We start from the raw sequence: 21,577 nt of genomic DNA, 5'->3' as shown, positions 1-21,577 counted from the left end.
CACCATCTGCTATACTGGTTGGCTGTCTGTTACACTTAAAATACTTGCACTGAACCAATTTAGATGAACTTTGGTATGAGTTGCTGGCAGGGTTGAGCTAGTAACATAACATATAATATTAACACTTTCGAAACCGGGCTCTACGCGGCGCTACGACATTTTCGCTACATACGGGGAAACCCATGTAATCGGCTACGCTTCTACGAGCGGTGTACCCGACAGTCGGGTTCTTGGTAGCGAAAGTGTTAATATAACAAAAGCAATATTTTTGTGCATTATATTTTTTTGAATCTGCTCCCACACTGGCTGATGTAACATTGTGGCAGGGACAGTGTGATGGCATTGACATTAGCACTATTAGTTGGGATTTTCTGTGGTCTGAAATACTTATATAATTTCTTATCTAAGTAAAAAAATTAAAAACTGATTATTTTTTTATTTTATATCAAAATTCTCATATTTAACTACATCTTTTTTTTAACAGTCACACAGACACATTCAGCTCTAACAACATATTGCTTATATAAACATTTAAAATTAAATAAATATACCATACTTTTAGAATTGCATTTCACATCCTAATTAAGGAAAACTGGTTTAGATTGACAAACTATTCTAAGCTTGTTAAAATTAATAATTACAACTTTTCATCACACAATCATGCACATCTTTGATCACAAGACTAATTAATACTTTACTAATTTATTTATAAAAATGCTCCAGCTGTATAATATTTAGTTATAATTACATTTCGTTAATTCATAATCAAGAAAAAGTAAGACCTATTTAGTAATCTAGAAAAAAGTCCAGCTTTTTTCTTTTAAATTTGTCGCCTGAAGATGTTGTCCAAAATTTTGAAGAATAAGTCGTGAGGTAGGCCTCTTGTGACCTGTTGTATTTGTGTTCTAAGGAGATCATACGTAGTGTCTTCATACACGGAGTAAGTATGTGGAAGCTGGAGGGATTCATACAGATCTTTTATTTTCTCTACACTTTCTGGGTTAGAGTTGCCATAGTGTTCTTCAATGACTTGCTTCTGAGCTGGGGATGCTCTCTGTAGTGCTACAACTGCCAGCCAAGTGCATTTTCCTTCTTCAATATCAGTGCCATTTGTGCCTGTGACTGCTGGGTCGCCAAAGCAATCAAGGAAGTCATCCTGGAAATTAGAGAACATTTTATTAGGTTGTGCAGTTAAACTCAAATGATGATGAAATACTGATTTAGAGATATATTTGAGCAGTCGTTACTCCAGTGAGAGTTTTATGAGTAAGCTCTGAAGACTGGGCCGAATAAGGCGAGTGAGGCGTATTGCTAATGTAAATTTTGTCAAATTAATAGGAATAGGATGTGTTTGTTTATAAAACAGTCACAACATTGTGCTACTGATTTTTTTTTGGGAGCCACCTAGTATTCTAATTAGTAAGTTTAACATTTGACAACACCAACCTGGATTTGGAAGAACTGTCCCATTTCCAACAATATGGTCTTCGCCTGTCTGTGGGTTTCCGGGTCGTCAATGCCAGCCATAAGCAGCGCGAGCCCTACCGGCATTTGGAACGTGTGGTAGGCGACCTTGTACTTGGCGATCGTCAGGTATTTCTCCATGGTGAAGTTCGCCAGGTCTGGCTTGTCACCTTTCATCATTGATTTTTCTAAGTACTGGCCGGTTGAGCATTTGAGGAGCATCTGTAAAGGACAAAAATGAGTTGAAACTTAATATTTCTAGGTAGATAATTAAAAATTATTACTTCAGGAATTATTCAGGATAGTACTTTAAAAATTCAGTATTTAGGTACGCCATTATTGACAGAGCGAGCGCTAAGGAAAACAAATGGTTTCAATGTCTGACTTTGCATATAGGCAGGCAACTTTGCATATCTCAACTAATGCTCGTGAAATCTTGTACGCAGGTTTAAAACGATCTTAATAGAATCGCTCTATGTGGGTATACACCGTGTTTCACTTAACACTAAAAACCTGAAAACAGTTTGTTCAGAATCGAGAGTAGAATCGATTGAGCTATATCTTGATGGGGGTAATATTTTTATTTAAATTTGTATTATTAGTTATTTTTTACGTGCCTATTCTATTGTACTCGTAAGACAACATTGTGTATATCGCATTGCTAGAGGTTGTTTACCTTTTTCAGTATTTAGGGGTATTAATACTGGCTGGTTACTTGGACGATTATTTTTTCCGCTACGAGTTTGACGTTGTTTGTCAGTTTAATCTTAACGTTTATCACACGGAAGTATAACTGTTTATCATAAGTCATAACAAATTGAACTCGTACCTAATTACAACCTTGTCATTTTGAATATTGGGTTTAAATTTGCTTACTGCGATTACCTGTCCAATTTGAAGTTTACTATGACAAAGCTTTAAAGTGTTTTACAGTGACATCTTAGCTGTCTATTGTTAAACCTTATGTCGTTGCGGTAACGTACACAAATAAATAGTTTTATGGTTTATGGTGGAAGTTAGCAATTATTTTATTGAGTGTAGAGCTAAAAGTCAAGTAGAGCTGTACAGAAAATTAAAAATTCAATTTTAAAAAAAGTAACCATCAGATTAAAAGATGAATACTCTAGATGAGTTTAAAGAAATAAAAATCAGTTGGGGTGTCTGAGGTTTTGAGTGTTACCGGAAACACGTTGTATAGACTATATAGTCACTTTTTCATCTTAGAATGTGCATCATTAAGTCCATATGTACCTAAATGAATTCTAAAATAGTATTAATCGGTTAATAAGCAACCTTGAATAATAAACAGAGATCACGATAGAAACTTAGGTATGTATGTAGTAGATAACGCTTATCAGTATGTAAATAGTTACCTGGCTACAAATAAATAATAATGTAACTACTTATTCTTTTTAAGTATATTTGTCAAAAATTGAGTACAAATTGTGAGTAATATCTGAATAAATAGGTACTTACATACATGATTTCGAAAAGAAAATTGCTGTATTTATCTGATAAAGAAAACAACAACCACGTGTTTCTAGGCGTGCATCGAGGATTTAAAAAAATATCTATGCTGATTATCTACATCTACAATAATTCTACACACACCTTATGATATACCAAGTCCCATTTGTGTGAAGGTTAGTCATTACCTGTCATTAGAATCGTGTGCTTACTAAAATAAGCACTAATTATATAGAATCTTCTTTAGGTCTATTATTTCTCCTAAGAAAGGTACCTAGCTACCTAGTTATAAGAAAGGTCGCCTGAGTCGCCTCTTGAGTATATGTACTATGTCAGAAGACTCAGAAGACAAGGGTCATATCTAAGTAATTTATATTTCCATTTGTAATCATAATTATTTTAAATACGGTGGTTAATATTGTTATAAGACCTATAGTAACAGTAATACTTATAGAAGACATGAGTAGGTATTAAATAAATAGCACTTAGCTACAAACAAATGGAACTATTTCCGCTGTCTGATAAGATAACTAATGTAATGTATTGAATGTTCAGTAATTTGCTGCCAGAATTATCTTTGTTGGCAGTTACGGCCCGCTGACCAAAATTAATTACCTACAGCGTTCATTTTAGTGTTCAGACGACTAGTCGACTACTTACTTAGGTAGGTAACTAGTTGATTATTGTAAGATACGACTGCTTATATACCTATGTGTCCTCGCAACTTATAAAACTGTCCTGTGTCCTTCGGGTTTGAAACTGTCTCCTCCGCTCCACGTTTCATAAATCGGTACAATAGCTTCGTTACTAGCCAACAAAACAGATAGAGTTGCTATCAACACGTTTTGTAAGATATCCGAAAGCTCTCACCTCGTTAAACATTTCGACGACATTCTTGTAGTAGGGCTTGGCGCTGAAGTGCCTCTTTAGGGTCGAGTACATAGCAGACTGGACTAAGATGGCGTCGTTGATCCCGTTAAGGCCGACTTCAGGGCGTCTGTGCCAGCTGGGGGCGCCGCGTCGCATCTCGCGACCTTCCATGATGTCTTTCATTAGTAGTTGATGCGCGTGGAACTGAAAATAAGTAGAAGGTTAGGGTTGGAGTTAGGTAATTATGTACGTAAAATAAATAGTTATTTGGGCGTAGGTTATTTCTAAATAACACCTAGAGGTTAAATCGATTGGCCATCCTTCCTAAATCTGACTCATGTCAAAATAAATCATGGAGCAGTGATAAAGCTGAACCAGTAAGGTATTTTTAAGATTTCAGCACGGGAATACAAAGTTTAGCGCGAAGTGACTTTTGAGAGACGGTTTTATTAGCGCAATATTTATGAGTAGCAGTAGGTATTTGATACGATTATAAGCCGATATTTACCTACTTAATCTGATCTATATATCTAAACAAATAGATATGCGAATTTACTAATTGTATCCTGAACAGGAGAATTCTTCACTATTGGACATTGGACTGTACCTTAAATTTTATATCAATTTCCTAAAGCATTTTGTAGTTGGAAACTTGTTAGCAAAGTGCCTAATAGTCAATTATGCACTATAACAAGTTTTTTTTGTCGGAGATTTGGGAATATAGAGATTTTTCCTCTATTTTATCCACATAGCTTGAGCGCCGGAAGGTCCCGGAGGGACATCCCGGGGAGACTATAACATGTAAATACATCAAAACAGACGAAACGCGATCAATTTACCAGGCTTCTTTAGCACCGGCTAATGTAAATGATGTACTGTAGTACTTGAAAGGTCTCATTTACAACGTTATCAGCACAGTGCAAGTAATTAAACGGTTAAACTATTTGAAGTCTTATTAACAGGGTGTAAGAAGCACATTTAAATTCTCGTGTTGAAACGCAGCACGCTTTACCTGCGTGTCAATTGAGGCAAATTACGAAACCATGCTCAATGAGTCGACGCAAGTGCATGGGCTGCCTATACGCATTTGTACTTCTATGTGTCAATGGTGATTCTCGAAACTTCTAGATGACTACTATTTTGGCACATGCACTTTATCACTTATACCTAGATAAAATATACCTATACCAAATATTTTACGTTATCGTTACCTACTGTCGAAAAACTTTTGGGAGCAACCTATTCTATTCATGATTATAAATGTAAATAAAACCATTTAGAGTCGAGTCTGTACCTACATAACTTGTTCCCAAATATGAGTGACTAACTCGTTTAAAAACCACTGTTTGCTATCTATTATGTTTTTATCACGTCGCCATTTCGGGCATACAGGACGCAAAAAATGACCGTGAAATAAACAGGTAAAAACGATATCGAAATAGTTTTATTTTAAATATAAATATTAAGATTAAGACTTTACTATACATATATAAGTAACAGATAATATCCTTTTTAAAATAATAATTAAAAAATGCAGCTTATTTACTTAAAACATTACAAAGGTACTTGTAGGTTCATAGAACAAGAACTACGCATATCCTGCAATAGACACATCCTACCTCAACTACTGGCTATTAATGGTCTAATGGTTGTAAACCACTTGTAAACACATTCTACGGTTACCTAAACATTTACATAGAACTAAGCAGCAGCAGCTATTAAGGTATTATGGATGGTTGTCATATTACATTTATAATACTCGTACAAACATCCATACATTATACATTATCAGAATTTTTATTTTTTGTTATTTTAGAGCGCATTATTTGCCAACAAACTGTCCACAGTTTGGCCACAGTACTACTATCGTACAGTATGGCCACTCCCGCTCCCCGCTGAAAGTGCCGCCCACCCCCTCTCGGTTACCTCACAGTTACCGCCTGTCAAAAACACGAACAGTCGACCTGTCATATGTCACTTATACAAGCATAGTACGCGTTCACCTACACGAGCTAAAACTGTGTGCTAGGAATGCGCCTTTTTCAATATATTTGATCGCCAGTGTCCGAGGTGTGGTTTGGCGAAAATATTTGTGTACCTACCACTTAAGGTTTCTTTTGTTATAAATAAATAAATAAAAAAAATATCTCAGTTACACGACCGGTTTGACTTGATTTGTTTTAATAAAACCAAAGCAGCTGAAATTCGAAATATTCTTTTTTTAAATAAAGATAAGATAAGATAAAGATAAAATTTATTTCATAGAAAAATATCTAAAATTAAAACAATCACAATTCTCTTAAATAATGCTTAAAAACTATAAATATAGGTACAAACATGGTTTAGAAAGACATAAACCGGTCTGGCGCAGTCGGTAGTGACCCTGCCTGCTACGCCGCGGTCCCGGGTTCGAATCCCGGTAAGGGCATTTATTTGTGTGATGAGCACAGATATTTGTTCCTGAGTCATGGATGTTTTCTATGTATATAAGTATTTATATATTATATATATCGTTGTCTGAGTACCTGCAACACAAGCCTTCTTGAGCTTACCGTGGGACTCAGTCAATCTGTGTAAGAATGTCCTATAATATTTATTTATTTATATATTTATTATTTATTTACCTAAACTAAGTAACTTAATACTTGTTTAGGTAAATAAATCTTTTGAAAATAAAAAGCTGGTTAGTCGGCCTCTGCTGAGAGAGTGAGGTATTTGACAATTTTATAGTTAACATAGTTAACATTATTTGATAATGAATAGATAGAAAATAAGTAGGTACTTAAATTCGGGTTCTTTTTATAGTAATAGATAAAAAATATATAGACTTACTTAAATTAAGTGAAATAATTACTTATCATGTTTTCTATAATGAATTGTAAAAGTAATAGAATTTCATTCGCTATTTGACCTGGCCAGTTCAAATGCGTAGGTTGTTTGTGTTCTTTATCGCGCCATCCATGGCAAGACGATAACGCTCGAGCAAATATAATACATTTAGCATAACGTCGCATAACTAGACGTAATTCAAGGTCGGCGACCTATACGTTATTTAATCATTCACAGTATTATTTTAACTTAACTTGGTAAGAACAAATATTTGAACAGTTCTCAAAAACTTTGAATAATAACTTTTGTATGCCAAAGTTTGTCAGTATCGATTCGAAATAAGGTACGTGTTAAGTAAATATCAAAAATCAAAATTACAAATTTAAATATGTTCGTTGTATATGGATGGTAGACTTGAACTTTAAAATCATAGAGCTTATAAGTTTAAAATCGATACGGCAGCTTATTTTCTATATACACGGCTATAAGTAAATAAATAAACAGTTATATATTCAGCGCTGGCCCACGCTACTGCAGTCAGTCTAAAAAAGAACCATCATCCCAGTCCTGTTCTAAAAATAGCCACGTCACTAATTTAGTGCGTGTTACCGCATACTCGCTCGCAGTAGCTATATGTACTTATCAGCAAGTCGCTATAAAAACTTAGCGAGTTTGTGTTAAACTCACTAACCGTGCGACTACGTGCACACCGACACCGGTATTGCGATAAAAAAACAGTAGGTAGTATCTAATTAAATAATCATATTTAATTTTTATTTTGTCATCGCACCCATCACAGACAGCGACTGCATCCCCAAGCGCCGTTTTGAAAAACAAAGACCATTGAAATAATGGTCTAAATAAACCCAATAAGTTTTGTCTTTTGACTTGAAATATGAAAAATAGATAGGTTCACTTACCATTTCGGTGCACCAGCCCATGACGTTGGCCAAATATACGTTGTCTCGAGTAAGATTTTCTGGTTTCTCTAACATTTTGTAGGCCATCACGGTGGCCAGCCCTCGATTTTTCTTCCCATTTGGCACGTTGTATTGCAAAAGCTGTAACAAAAATATTATTCGATACACGTTTTTTTATAAACACAAAGGAAATAATGAGCACATTGCAATTTCTTATAGGTAATGTTTGACCAAGTGCTGGCAGTTTTATTTGATTCGTCATCAATGTTGTGAATATTAAATGGAGGCTCGAACTTAAACGGGCGCCCGATGATATCATTGTTTGTTAACATTGGAGTTTGGAGTACATTTTGTTTTAGCGAGCACTTTGCCAAATCCACTGCTCGACCACGTGTTTTGTTATCAAAAAAAATGATACAATAAAAACGTAATATGATTAACTCTGATTAAAAGGTATGTATATTAGGTACACATTCAAACACGACCTGATGATTATATATGTGGATAATATCTTGGTTCCAGTTCATGTAGATCCAGTCCATGGTAGATCACCACTTCCATATAAACATTTGATTGAAGCTACAAAAAAATCCCACACGAACCTATTTATAAACAATCCGGTCCCATGCAATTTGAAACTGCTTTCTCCGGCTTTCAATGTTCACTCATTCGTCGAAGGTGCACTGTACAGTTATGCACTGGTGTATTTTGCTTTGTGTGTTTGTGTCAATACCTCACAGCTTCACACAATAAAGTTTAATTTTAATCTAGCTACACACTTATTCTTAGTACTAAATATCAAGAGTGCACAACACACTACATTTTGTACGATACTGTGAAGCTATTTAGCTTGAGTTTACCAATACTAGGATAAAGTAATTTATGCACTACAATGTTTTGTCGTTTACTCACTAAGAATGACATCATTTATTCGAAAGATGTGTACTAGAAAATGCAATATCGAACTTTTTAAATTTGTCGGCGCCCGTAAGAACATAATCATTAATCAGTTTCAAGTGCAAGACAAACCCATATTAGTGAACTCAAGCTGGTACCCACTGACTAGCACAAAACGTACCTTAGCCAACCATTTGCTGGCTTCCGGCACGTCAAGATGCTTCCCAGTCTCCGTGAGGTCCCTCACGATGTCCGGGAAGCAAGCCATGAACTCCCTGGACTGGTCCTTGGGGACGGCCAGTCCACGGGTCGCCAGGGGCATTTGCTGGGGTGTCAAGGTCGACAGGAATCTAGAGACCAAAAACATTCGCTCACACAGCTGACAGTGCACGATAGTTCTGGCTGTAGAAACTGTGACTCCGAAAGAAAAACTCGTAGAATATAATAGGGAATCATATCATCTAATGTATCTTACCAAATGATCAAAAATGAAGTCTTGATAGACACGATTTAAGTTTCTTTCAAGCTTTGCCTTTCAAGCACAAACATCAATACTTGTATAAGTATAGTATAGATAAAAGATAATACAAATACCTATGGTTTGACTTATCCAGGTTAATAAACATAAATAAATATAGAACTCATGGCATTTCGTTCAACGGTGTAGTGTGACCGATCACGCAAAAACGATCGTTCGATGCGTGATGGATTAAGAGGATACGATACCGAAGCACGAATTCAAATTTGAGATTTTTAGGTCTTTATCGCCGTCGCGCTGACGGGGGCGGCACCCACAGAGAGGCCCTGAGTGCGTGCGCGTGGTGCACGCACACACCCACGTCCGCCGTCGGCGCAAGTACTTACTCGCGCTCAAGCGCTCTCTATATTTGTCTAGTTTCGGACTTCTGATGCATAATGTTTTGGACTCCGTGAAGATATTAAGTGTACTGATTTGACTAAAATGCAAATTTGTAATGTTTTAAGGAATGGTAGAAACAATTCCTTATCTTATACATAATGTGATTATCTTAAAAGATGATTTCTTTTAAGATAGTCACATTGTTAGCGAAATAAAGTTATTCGGTATGTAAAAAGCTAAAACCTTTTCGATTTCAAATAGAAGCCATATTATAGGAGTAGGTACGTACAATCAACCAATTAATCTGAATCCTAGGTCATAGGCCAATCTAGACCCTTTCACAGTAAAAGTAAAACCAGGGGCGGCTCACTCCGCGATCCTTTCGCCGCACTACAAGTACATTCCGGCGGCCGCGAGTTCGCGGCCCATTTAGTGACGACGACCTTCGCGCGGCGCAATAGAATTCAATGTCGTCTGCACGCGTGCGGTCCGTTTGTTAAGAGGATACGGTAGCGAAAATGCTAAAATGGAAAGGAGCCCCCTTTTCAACTTGGGAATTTTAGTTAAATATACAAGTGTTATTAACTAGATTTATCGAAAAAAAATTGTCCATTAAGAACAACTCAGTCAAAAAATATTTCAAAGAAATGTTTAAAATCGAGGTTCCGCTCTCGACTCTTTCCTCCTTCAAAACTTAATCAATCGGAACGAAATTTAAGAATCTGAATAACAATGAAATAATCTATGTCGGACCGTTTCGCTTTTTTGGTTAATTGTTACCAATCTTGAGTATCACACCTTTTTTTGCGCCACAATGAAAAAGGCCGTTTTTGGAATTTTTTGATTGGCTCTAGAATCTTTAAAAAGCAGAATATCAAAAAAATCAAAACGGTCCGACACAGATAAAAATAATAACAATCTGTATTGAAAAAATCATTGCTCTATCTTCAAAAACCAGGGAGGAAATAGTCGAGAGCGTTTGTATGAAAAATTGACCCCTACCGTATCGTCTTAATGTAGGTAAGAATTTAGAATGGCGGCGTTTTGTGAACATCAAAGGAGTGAGCCTTCTGTACTTGTACTATTATATATTCTGTGGTAAAACTGACTTCTGTAGCAAATAAAGGACGGTGTCAATACGACAGGGTTCTAGAGTGGCCTAGGATTCTACATAATTGGTTGACAGTAGGTATCTACCTACCAAAAATGTATGTGAATCTTATTCTTTTTTTTGCACATGTTTGACAGAAGTGACAGCGTAGGAAAATTTAACTAGGTAACAATTTGGTACCTATTATACTTACCAGACACCGGATTATGTTCCAAGGTAATTAGAACTTTTTAGCAGAATTCTAACAAAAAATCTGCCAAACAAAATCTTATTGCATATGAAGTATAAGGACCTTTATGGAAAGCTACATATGCATCTTATATTTCTAACTTTCTAGGGTTGTGTATACATATTACCTACCTAGCATTAGAAATACAATGCTTAGCACAGAACAAGACCAACCATAAAAATGCTTAACTAATTTGCCAGCTAAATTTAAACCTAGGTATCGGTACTTAAACGTATAGATACTTTTGATATTTTTATTATTTAAAACTTATTTATACTTACATATCAGCATTTCTGTTACAATAGAATTAAAACGTATATAACACTCATTTCATCTACCAACTAAGGGCATCTGTAATCTACATACAAATAAGGCCCGGTTAAAAGTCTCGAAATGTTATGTACATTTTATAATTAGATAAGTGTAAATGGGTCAAAAAATTGGGTCCATATGCAATTGTGCATTAAGTAGGTGCACTTTTCCCAAATAGCTGCATGTATAAAATAAGGCCCATCAGTAACATAACAAAAAATAAGGTATTTCTTACATACCGAATTAAGCGTAATTGTGTCGCTTAACTTCAAACCTGGATAAATCCATTCTGCTACAAGGTTAATATATATTTTTTATATATTCAATCTTAAAGCAGAATGGATTTAAGTACCCAAGTTTGAAACTAAGCGACACAATTGATAGTATGTATCTAGGAGATATTTTCCTTACAAAATCGTATTATTCAAGAGCACAGAACTTAATTTAGATAGAAGAAACAAATTCATATATTTGTATAGGGGCCGAGCGTGTCAAATATTGTACTGAAGTTGATTCTTGCCTGTAATTTTAAATATGTCTCAGGCTCTTGATTGTTCATAATTTTTGTGTTGTTGCAATTGAATATCACGTAACGAGGCATTTTTTATGTTTTGGTTGACTTCAACTTACAAAAATTGACGCCCGAAAGCTGCAAGCTGCTAGTAAAGACGGACAACTCAGCGGATTTCACTGAGTTCATTTGACAGAAGTAGATACGTTTGCTTGATCTATGGTATATATGACATCTGTGTTCAAGAGCGCTATGATAAAAGCACGTCGAAATAAAGTAAAATTGACAATATTTACCGATGAGATTGTGCTCTGTGTGTAATGGTAAACATTAATAATATGAAAAGTAATTGTTTCAGTCTGAGCATCTTCACTCGTCAATTTCGTCTTACTCTTTAGTTGTGAAACATGGGTGACAAAGGACGGTCGCCAGAAGGAAAAGAATAAAAATATATGGATACCTATATATATTATAATGTTTATCCCGTAGGACAGCAGGTTACTTCAAAGTACTTTAATTAACTACCTAATTTTAATGTTGTCTTCGGTTCCCGTCGTCGTTCGTCGTTCGTCGAATCCCGGTAAGGGTATTTATTTGTGTGATGAGCACAGATATTTGTTCCTGAGTCATGGATGTTTTCTATGTATATAAGTATGTATTTATCTATTTAAGTATGGTTTTGTATTTATCTATGGGATATGGGTTAAATTGTGGCGTAGGCGAGAGGCTGGCAACCTGTCACTGCAATGTCACAGTTTCGTTTTCTTTCAACCCCTTATTTGCCAAGAGTGGCACTGAAGCTTTAGTAGTTTCATGTGTTCTGCCTACCCCTTTATGGGATACAGGCGTGATTGTATGTATGTATGTTATCTATTTAAGTATGTATTATTTATTTATTTATTAGTAAAAACATGTTTACATGACATTACAGTAAAACCAATGCGTCACGAAACTTAGATAACAAAAAAGAAAAAAACAGTAAGTAAGAACATGAAAAAAAAAACAAACAATAAAGTTTAAAACTAAACAATTTATTTGGGCGATGACCTAACAGCGTGGCTCCGTTGCGTCGTTTGCCCCGGTGTAGGATTCGGCAAGTTGCCCCGGAATCGCCGAAAAACCACACCTTTCGGCCAGAAGTCTGCGCTCGCGATGGTGTCCTGCGCTATATCGTCGCCTAGCACCCATAGTACAAGCTTTGCTTAGTTTGGGGCTAAGTTGATCTGTGTAAGGTGTCCCCAATATTTATTTAATTATTTAATTACTTACCATAATGTAATAAAATGTGCATTTTTTCGTGGTTAAAAACGCTTAACTAATTTGCCAGCTAAATTTAAACCTAGGCTATTTAAACGTATAGATACTTTGTATACTTTTATTATTTAGATCTTATTTATACTTTTCGGCAAAGCATTTTTGTTACCGCAGAATTAAAACGTTGGTAATACTCATTTCATCTACCTACTAAGGCCATATGTAATGTCAATGCAAACAAGGCCCGGCTATTAAGTTTCGAAATGTTATGTACATTTTATAACTTGATAAGTGTAAATGGTTCAAAAATTTCGTGCAGTAAGTAAAAAAGTAAAAAGTAAGTATTATTAAACAAAAAAACTATGGGTCTTATTTGATGCAGGTATGAAATAAGGCCCATGCCGCCCATGTGTCCACATGTTCACAACCTTCGATACCCAAGAAGTAGCGCTGCGGAAATAGAGATGGATCGGATATAATCTTCAAAGATAAGCTATCAACAGCGCCAGTATTTGAGTGGTGGCCTCAGAGTGGAAGGCGACCCCGCAAACGCCCAGTAATTATGATACACAATACACATAAACACAATACATTATAATATTTATTGCCCCGTAGGACAGCAGGCTACCCCACACAATTTAAAGACCGTAGTATAAATACTTATCACAAAAATTGATGATTGAATTCATGAACACAATGTTTACACAAAGTTATAAAACTTAAGAAGCGAGCGATGGGCCTTATTTAGAGAAGTAACTATTTAGGGCATTTTTTGATTCTATGTCTGCGAAGAAAATATATAAAACGGCATGATTGATAAAACTTAGAAGAAATATAAGCACTGGGCCTTATTAAGGGCAGGTACTGGTACCAACCTGAACAAACTATGTATTACTAAATAAGGCCTATCGTTTTTTAAAATATTTTAAAACATGACTTAAATTATTAATATTATGTCTGTTTTTATTGTGTGTAAATAAGTACATATAATATGACTAATATAACTACTTACCTAATTGGTGTTCGGCAGAATAGTAATAAATAAACAATGATGACCGAATACCAAATTTTCGGCAAAATGGCTGAAAAGACCGAATACCAAATAGTTGCCTAATATTCGTGGAATCTATCGTAAAATACAGCATAACTTTATAATTGTTACTAGTAAACCAATGACGAGAAAAGTTATGCATGTATAAAATAAACCTATACCTGTGCCCTATTTAATAAACGCGACAATGACAGGTGACAGGCGACAGGTGACAATCCGACAATTTGACATTATTTCGTTTAATAAAAATTATCAATGACAAATATGTCACGGTGGAAAAACTACAAATTTGTCGACTTGTCGTGACAATTTGACATATTTCTGTTTAATAAATAATTACCCTTGACAGGCGACAATTGACAATTTGTCCGGAAAAACTTGTAAAATTTGTTTTATTAAACACTAAATTGTCATGACAGGTAGACATATTTGTCAAATTGTAAGAGATTTTCGACAGGCTCTTCATCCTATGTCAACGATATTCGGCAGTTAAATTCGTTCGATTAACTTAAAAAATGGTGTTAACATCGTCGACCGATAGCAGTAGTGACGATGAATATTTGGCGCAAATTGTACGACGACGACGTCGCATATTTAAACCAAGAATAAACTTTACTTTCGACGTGACTGATGGAATATTCATGGAACGGTTTCGAGTCTCTAAAACTACCGTAGAATACTTAATCAATAAAATTGGACAGCAACTTCAACACGCAACAAGGAGGAATATAGCACTTACACCACTTCAACAAATTTTATGTGTATTACACTGGGTGGGGTGTGGGTCACAGTATCATGTCATTGCAGATGCACACGGAGTTAGTAAAGTGACGGTACATCTGTGTATAAAACGTGTTTGTGAATTAATAACTAGCGAATTATTTGGCGAAGAAATCCGCTGGCCCGATAATTGCAACGATATTCCTAGAAGGTTTATGGCATATAACATTCCCAGAATAGCTGGCATAGTTGACGGATCTCTCATACAAATGGATGCGCCTCGCCAAAATGAATCGGCGTTTGTTGACAGAAACGGAGATCACTCCATGAATGTCATGATCGTATGCGGACCTAATTTAGAAGTTTTTTATGCAAGTGCGAGATGGCCTGGTTCAGTTCATGATGCACGAGTGATGAGGTGTTCTTCGTTAGCACGGAAATGGGAAAGTGGATGGAGACCATTTCCCAATGCAATCATATTGGGAGATAGTGGATATAGTCTACAAAAATGGCTCATGACACCTAGAATTCCAGTACAAATACCAAGAACAGCAAGCCTAGAAAGATTTTTGCGTGCGTTTAGATCTACTCGGAGGATGGTGGAAAATGCACTAGGAATCATAAAAGAAAAATTTCCTTGTCTTAATTATATGAGATTACAGCCAATAATTGCTTCAAAAGTAATATTATCTTGCATTATTCTACATAATATAGAAAAACGACTAGGCTCGCAATTTTACGTTCCCTACGACGACAATGCGGTTCAAGGAAATAATTCAAACAGTAACAATGTTGTTGAACATGATAACGCTATGGTTGCAAGAGACGAGGAAGTAATTGAACCGGAAGCTATTGAAACATTGCAGTCATTAATACAACTGTTTGATTGAGTAACTTATATTTTCAGCTATTGATTGGTTACATAGTATTATTTAGCGCTTCCTGCAGAATATCATTAGTCCCTTCAACAGAATAAATAATATGAATATCCTTTTCTTGTTCCGCTGGTACAGAATCAGCAAAACTTACATTTTGTAAATATAAAGGAATTGTAAAATTAGATGGTTTTGTTATATTTAGTTCTTTTTCCATCCTCAGCAACTCCAAATCTAACTTATATTTTTCTCTTTTTGCTATTTCTACTTTTTCTTGTAAGAGCATGACCTCTAATTCCATTTTTTGTTTTTTTAATTCCATTAAATCATTTGGGGTGTCAGGCTCACAGGTTGATATTCTCGCCGATTTCCTTCTTGGCCGCTGATGCGGTATATGCGGGTGCGTACCATTATCTTGTTGAATAGAATCTGGAACAGATATTTCAGACTCTTGTGATCCTGATGATTCTGGCACCGGAAGACCATTTAGAACCGGAGAATTTTTTCCTATTATCTTAAAGATCAATTCATCGGAATCATCGTATTTGCACTTTTTTCCTCCTCCTGACCCAGTCTGCAATCGATTATCTCTCTTTTCCTAAAAACAGATCAAAAATAATTTATAAAAATACTCTCTAAGTAAGCTCACTCACTCACTCACAGGGCTAGGTCGATTTATATAAAATTGTCCTATGATATTTAATAAATTAATTTATTATTTATTACATCATAATCTCATTGTAGTCGTAGACATACATATATAAAGTACTTACAACTGTCCTTTTCCTCCAGTTTTGCCAGGTTGTGTCACGAAGATATTTCCAATCTTTGTTAAATACTCCCAATCCCTTCAATTGTTCTGTGATGCTCTTCCATTTATTTATTTTAATTTCGTGTGTTAAAGTATCACTAAATTTGCCAAATAAAACCTCTTTGTTTTCATAGATGAGCCCTAAAATTGTTAACTTCACGTCCATTTCAAATAGCAAACAAGTTGACATAAAAACGAAAGTTAAATTGTGGTAGGAACTTTTCTGATATTACCCTCATTTTGTCTCATATGTATGCCTCGATGTTGTGTTGTGACAAATATGTCGGAATTAGTGACAAATTTGTCATTGTCATGACAAATATGTCATAGGATATTTTCTAAGATACTTGACAGGTAAAACCTGACAATTGTCGTATTTATTAAACAGTTTTTTAGCCCGACAATTTTGTCAGTATTTACCTGTCACATTTGGACTTAATTGTCATCTTTATTAAACGCCACTTGTCACGACATTTCGACTAATTTGTCATAAAGTGACAAAAAAGTCGAATTGTCGCGATTATTAAATAGGCCCCTGTATGCAATTGTTACGTACCTATACTTATAAAAATATGGACTTAGTATTTCCACAGAATATATAATACAGATTCAAACTTTCACGATTTTTACACATATTTAAAATTGCAAACGGGACTTAATCGCGTATTTACTATGTTTTAAACACTAACCTCCGACGTTTCAAGGACGGCATTGTCCCCGTGGTCTCGGAGCAGACTGGTCTTTTTTGGACCACCAATTTTAAATATGAACACATAATAGTACCTATTTCTAACTAAAAAGTTCGTCAAACACGGTATGTCGATATTTCGACGTAGTATATCGATAACTTTTCACATCACTAGATTATCGACATTAGATGTCGAGTATTTCCCATCACTTTATTTCAGTGTACGTATATAAAAACTTAGCCCCGCCCCTAAATTTGGTGCGATAGGGACAACTGCAGCTCAGGCGCGAAATCCCGCGTAAAAACTGCAGAAATCGAGGTTCCGCTCTCGACTATTTCCTCCTCCAAAACTTAACCAATCGTTACGAAATTTGGAAATCAGAATGACAAGGAAATTATCTGTGTCGGACCGTTTCGTTTTTTTGGATAATTGATCTCAGTTTTGAATACCACGCCTTTCTTTCTGGCAAATTCAATTAAGCCGTTTTGGCCAACTTTGAGAGGCTCTAATTCCTTTTAAAACAAAAATATCAAAAAAAGCAAAACGGTCCGACACAGATATTGATAATAAAAGTCTGTGTTGAAAAAACCATTGATCTAGCTTCAAAAACCAGAGAGGAAACAGGCGAGAGCGTTTGTATGGAGAAATGAGGGGTATCGTAGCGTCTTAACATTTGAAGTAAAATAAATGTAAGTAATATACCTACAATTTGTACCTTGTGATAAGGGAATAAGGTACACTTTTTTATGTCGATTGTTCATGCATATCTTACGTGACAAAAGATAAAGACAGGATTTTTTACAAAAAAAGAGGGTATAAATATTTTTTCTTTTGTTTTTCAAAATATGAAGGTATATAAACAATGTGTTCAGATAATTTTGTTAGCGTACTATATAGATGTACCTGAATCCGACTGTATACATATACATGTATACGTTTAGTTATTAGTGTCGGTAAAACTAGGTATTACTTTCTAAATTTACCATTTTATAACAATAAATAATCTATAAAACCACGTTTGAGCATGAATATTATTTAATTACCTATTCGTCTAATCTAATTTGGGTCTGCAACTCTACATTACTGTAACAATAAAAAGTAAAGTACCTAAATGGTTGCTCAGTTAAAGTCATAACATAATTCGAAAGAGGTTCGCAACAGAACCGGTCTTCATGGAGTTAGCGCTTGATTTCCATATCAGCGGTAATATATAATAATAATTGAAATAGGTTATTAAATTATACATAAATAAAATATTTACACCAACTATGCCTGAAAGAAACTCTGAACATTTCGTAAGTTGGAATAAGTTTCGACTTTTAGTTAACTTTGCGCACGGTTAACAGAGTTCACTGACCTGTGGTATTTCTGCAGTTTGAGCAGCTTCTTTGGGAGTCCGGTTTCATCGTTGCCCTGGTGCTTGTTGCTAGGTTGGTCCAACTTCGGCACCATGGCATCAGAGTTTGTCACGCTGGTAGTTTTGCTGATCTGCCGGCGGACTTCATTCTTGTAAATCTGTACGATCTTCTCTAAACTTCTCGTGGTTGAAAACATCTTGTTTTATTTATTTTTTGTATGACTTATTTGTTAAAATCTCAACGTAATTTAGATACGCTAACACACAGCAGTTATATCTGCTTGGTTCTCAGATAATATAAAAATTCAGAAACAGTTATAGTAATCGCGCGCGTACGTCTGATCAACATGGGACTGTATGACCGACTGAGTCTTTGTTGTGTTTCGCCTCCTTGCCTTGCCTTGCCGGTTTCACTACATTCAATCAAAATACACTATAGTGATGTGCTTTCTGTTTACATCTGATTCATCGATATTACATCTCTATTGTTAAATATGTTGAACAATAAACGCCATTATGTATTGATACATTCCTTCGGTGAATATTATGCATGCACACAATTTAATACAATGTTAACGATACAGCAATAATTATGAATTGTTGTAAGCTTTGTTTCTATTTTAGTTTTTGCAATTTAATTGTATTAGTAGATATTAAGTACATCAATAAATATAATCTTACACTATAATTTATGTAAGTTACCTTGATAGTGAATTTGGCAATGTATCATGTAAGAAGATATTAATACATATTTACTAAGTATGTCCTTATAAATTATTTTAGTTAGATTATTACAAAAAGTAATTAATTAGATGCTCGTACTTATTTATGACCAAGGAAATATCTTAATCACCCTTAAAGAAATTGTCCACTAATTATGTACTACATTTATATAACTTACGTTAGACAGGTACATCATAGCAAAATATTAGTGCAATTTCTAACACGTTTTAGTGTTGTTTTTTTGTACGACGGTCAAGCTATTACTGCGTAACAATTAAGATTATCAACTATCCGACCAACTAAGTGTATACTATCGATAACGTCAACAGATGCGCATCGAACTCCGCCCTGGCCTAGCGGGCTGCGTGCGCAGCAAAACAAACTCGTTGCCCCCACCACGGGGCTGCCACGCGGGCTACGTCACGTAGGCACCGGGCTCCCGGCAACAGCAAGCGCCACCATACCGGGCCCGAATACACAACCAAATACATCAACAGACCAGTGTAACTCTGACCTCAGACTACCCATGCTTGCTGAGAATATATGGGTCTGATTTTATGGGATGCATTCGCCGCGCCGTAGAGATAACATTTCATATTTGACGGTGATCATGCCGGTGTTCCACGCGTTCTTAAACGTGACCCAATTTTTTTAAACCCGTGCAAAAGGGCACGTATGTATGCAAGGTTTTGAGTATACATGACCATTTAAAATATAGATACTCTAAAACAAGTCACATTTTGATAGATAGATATAGATTTCAATATTTTTTCAAACTTGTTATTCGTACGTCTCTTATCTTTCTTCTTAAGCTTTTGTGTCTATTTTTTAACCTAAGTTTTACTCTCAACTATACTAAAAACCTTAGTATTATTTTATTATGTTAATAACCAGAAAAATATTTAAGGGCACGCAATCGTACCTTCTTAGCAATGTAAATTAGCTAATGATGAAATGTTATCATGATACTAATATACATATATTACATATCCGTGTCATATTTCAACAAATTATGACACGGAAGACATACAATAATATTAAATAGTTATTACGAATATTGCGATTATTAAGGACTTCTTAAAAAAAGTTATACCTACTACTAGACAAGACATAGGTACCCAATAGTAGCCAAGATAATATAATAGAAATATACATTAGCTCAACCCTGACCTGACACAAAGTACGATATACTGAAATGTATAAATAAAAATGTCATTAGGTATAGGTATATGACACATGAGTCTTCGTGACAAGTTTACATATATATTTCATTTTATTAACAGAGAGAAGAGAGCCTCTTGCTCACTTTTAACTATATTTTCTCTTAAATTTCTCCCACAGTGGCTCATATTTTTATATGGACATAGTGTTTATTTATAGTTTTACAGGCTTTAAATGTAGCTCCCCACCCTATTTGAGACTACTTATGTGATCGTATGTTCTAGACTAGACACTACTAGGTATCTAAACATGCTGTTTATGGACATCCAGTAGTGTCTAGTCTAGTACACATAATAAACAGCCAAGCTCATAATAACTAGAATAACGAGATCAAGGCTTGGTGAGGAGATCACCTTAGCTTAGTAGGTAGGTCAGTATCAGATGTTATTAGTAAAACAAAATTAATTTAAAATTCCAATAATCTAGATGTATGTAATCATTGTAGGTTTTGTAGGTACTCTACATATTTTTTATTGGTACAGTTCAGTACAAGAAACAGCAAAGAGGAATAATAATTGACACATACTTATCTACTTGAAGGTCATTTAAAGATATGTACCTGCCAATACCTAATAATGGGAACAAATATTATATCAAAAATTATAAACACGAATTTAAAGATTTTAAGAGGCCTGAAGTTCATATTGTACACAGCCTGCACAGCCTGCACAGAAAATCAAAGAACTACTCGTAACCAATAAATAAAAGGAATCCTTCATAATATTCATGTGATCGATACTGTACCTAAAAGAATATCAATTTTATTTAAGTGTATTACAGACCTGTTATTTTACTAAAATGAACGTTTTATAATTCAACTAGCTTTTACCCGCGGCTTCGCCCGCGTAATAAAAGTATTCATTAAGATTTTCATTTGGATCCGTAGGGACCGTAGGTTTCTCTGTAGGTATATTTATCTGCGATTATTTCGATTGCACATAATACTTTTGCTTGCAATGATTGTAGAAATATTACACATCGACCACAGCGTAGGTAATTCTATATACGCTGGGGAAACCTTTATAAACATCCCACATAGCCCGTATTTCGACACTATGATCGGTGGGTAAAAAGTACTTTTTTCTATTATCCCTTACAATTTTTTACATTTTGCTTATACTTATCGCAAACGTAATCTTCAAGCAAGCAAACAACGATCGTCTTAGAGCACATTGATTGTAAGAGACCCCCGACCGATTATCCGTATCCCTCTAACGATACCCATATTATCCGTATCCGTATCCGTATCCGTATCGCTATCGCTATCCCTATCCCTATCCCTATCCCTATCCCTTATCAAGATGTTTAATGATATAACACTTTAAGTTCTCGCGCTTTGTACACACATATTTAAAGTCACATACAGGTCGAACGCGATTAATTAACATTATTTTTACCTTTTTTCCC

The 21,577-nt window shown here is 35.2% G+C and overlaps 2 protein-coding genes across 2 annotated transcripts in view; one reads left to right on the top strand and one right to left on the bottom strand.

Moving 5' to 3' along the window:
- The window catches only part of LOC125235021, a 78,685-nt gene that overhangs the window by 572 nt on the left and 56,536 nt on the right, over positions 1 to 21,577 (top strand). The window lies entirely within an intron of this gene.
- LOC125235024 (farnesyl pyrophosphate synthase-like) lies at positions 422 to 18,602 on the bottom strand. Its single transcript, XM_048141477.1, has 6 exons — positions 18,227 to 18,602; positions 8,629 to 8,797; positions 7,551 to 7,691; positions 3,802 to 4,005; positions 1,447 to 1,686; positions 422 to 1,156 (listed from the first exon to the last, which is right to left on the bottom strand). The coding sequence occupies exons 1-6, from the start codon at positions 18,421 to 18,423 to the stop codon at positions 821 to 823; spliced, it is 1,287 nt and encodes a 428-aa protein (XP_047997434.1). The 5' UTR covers positions 18,424 to 18,602; the 3' UTR covers positions 422 to 820.

Source organism: Leguminivora glycinivorella, chromosome 16 (assembly GCF_023078275.1).
Source record: "Leguminivora glycinivorella isolate SPB_JAAS2020 chromosome 16, LegGlyc_1.1, whole genome shotgun sequence".
NCBI classification, from domain to species: domain Eukaryota; kingdom Metazoa; phylum Arthropoda; class Insecta; order Lepidoptera; family Tortricidae; genus Leguminivora; species Leguminivora glycinivorella.
Note: the sequence above shows the minus strand (reverse complement) of the source record. Positions and strands in the feature narration are given on the sequence as shown.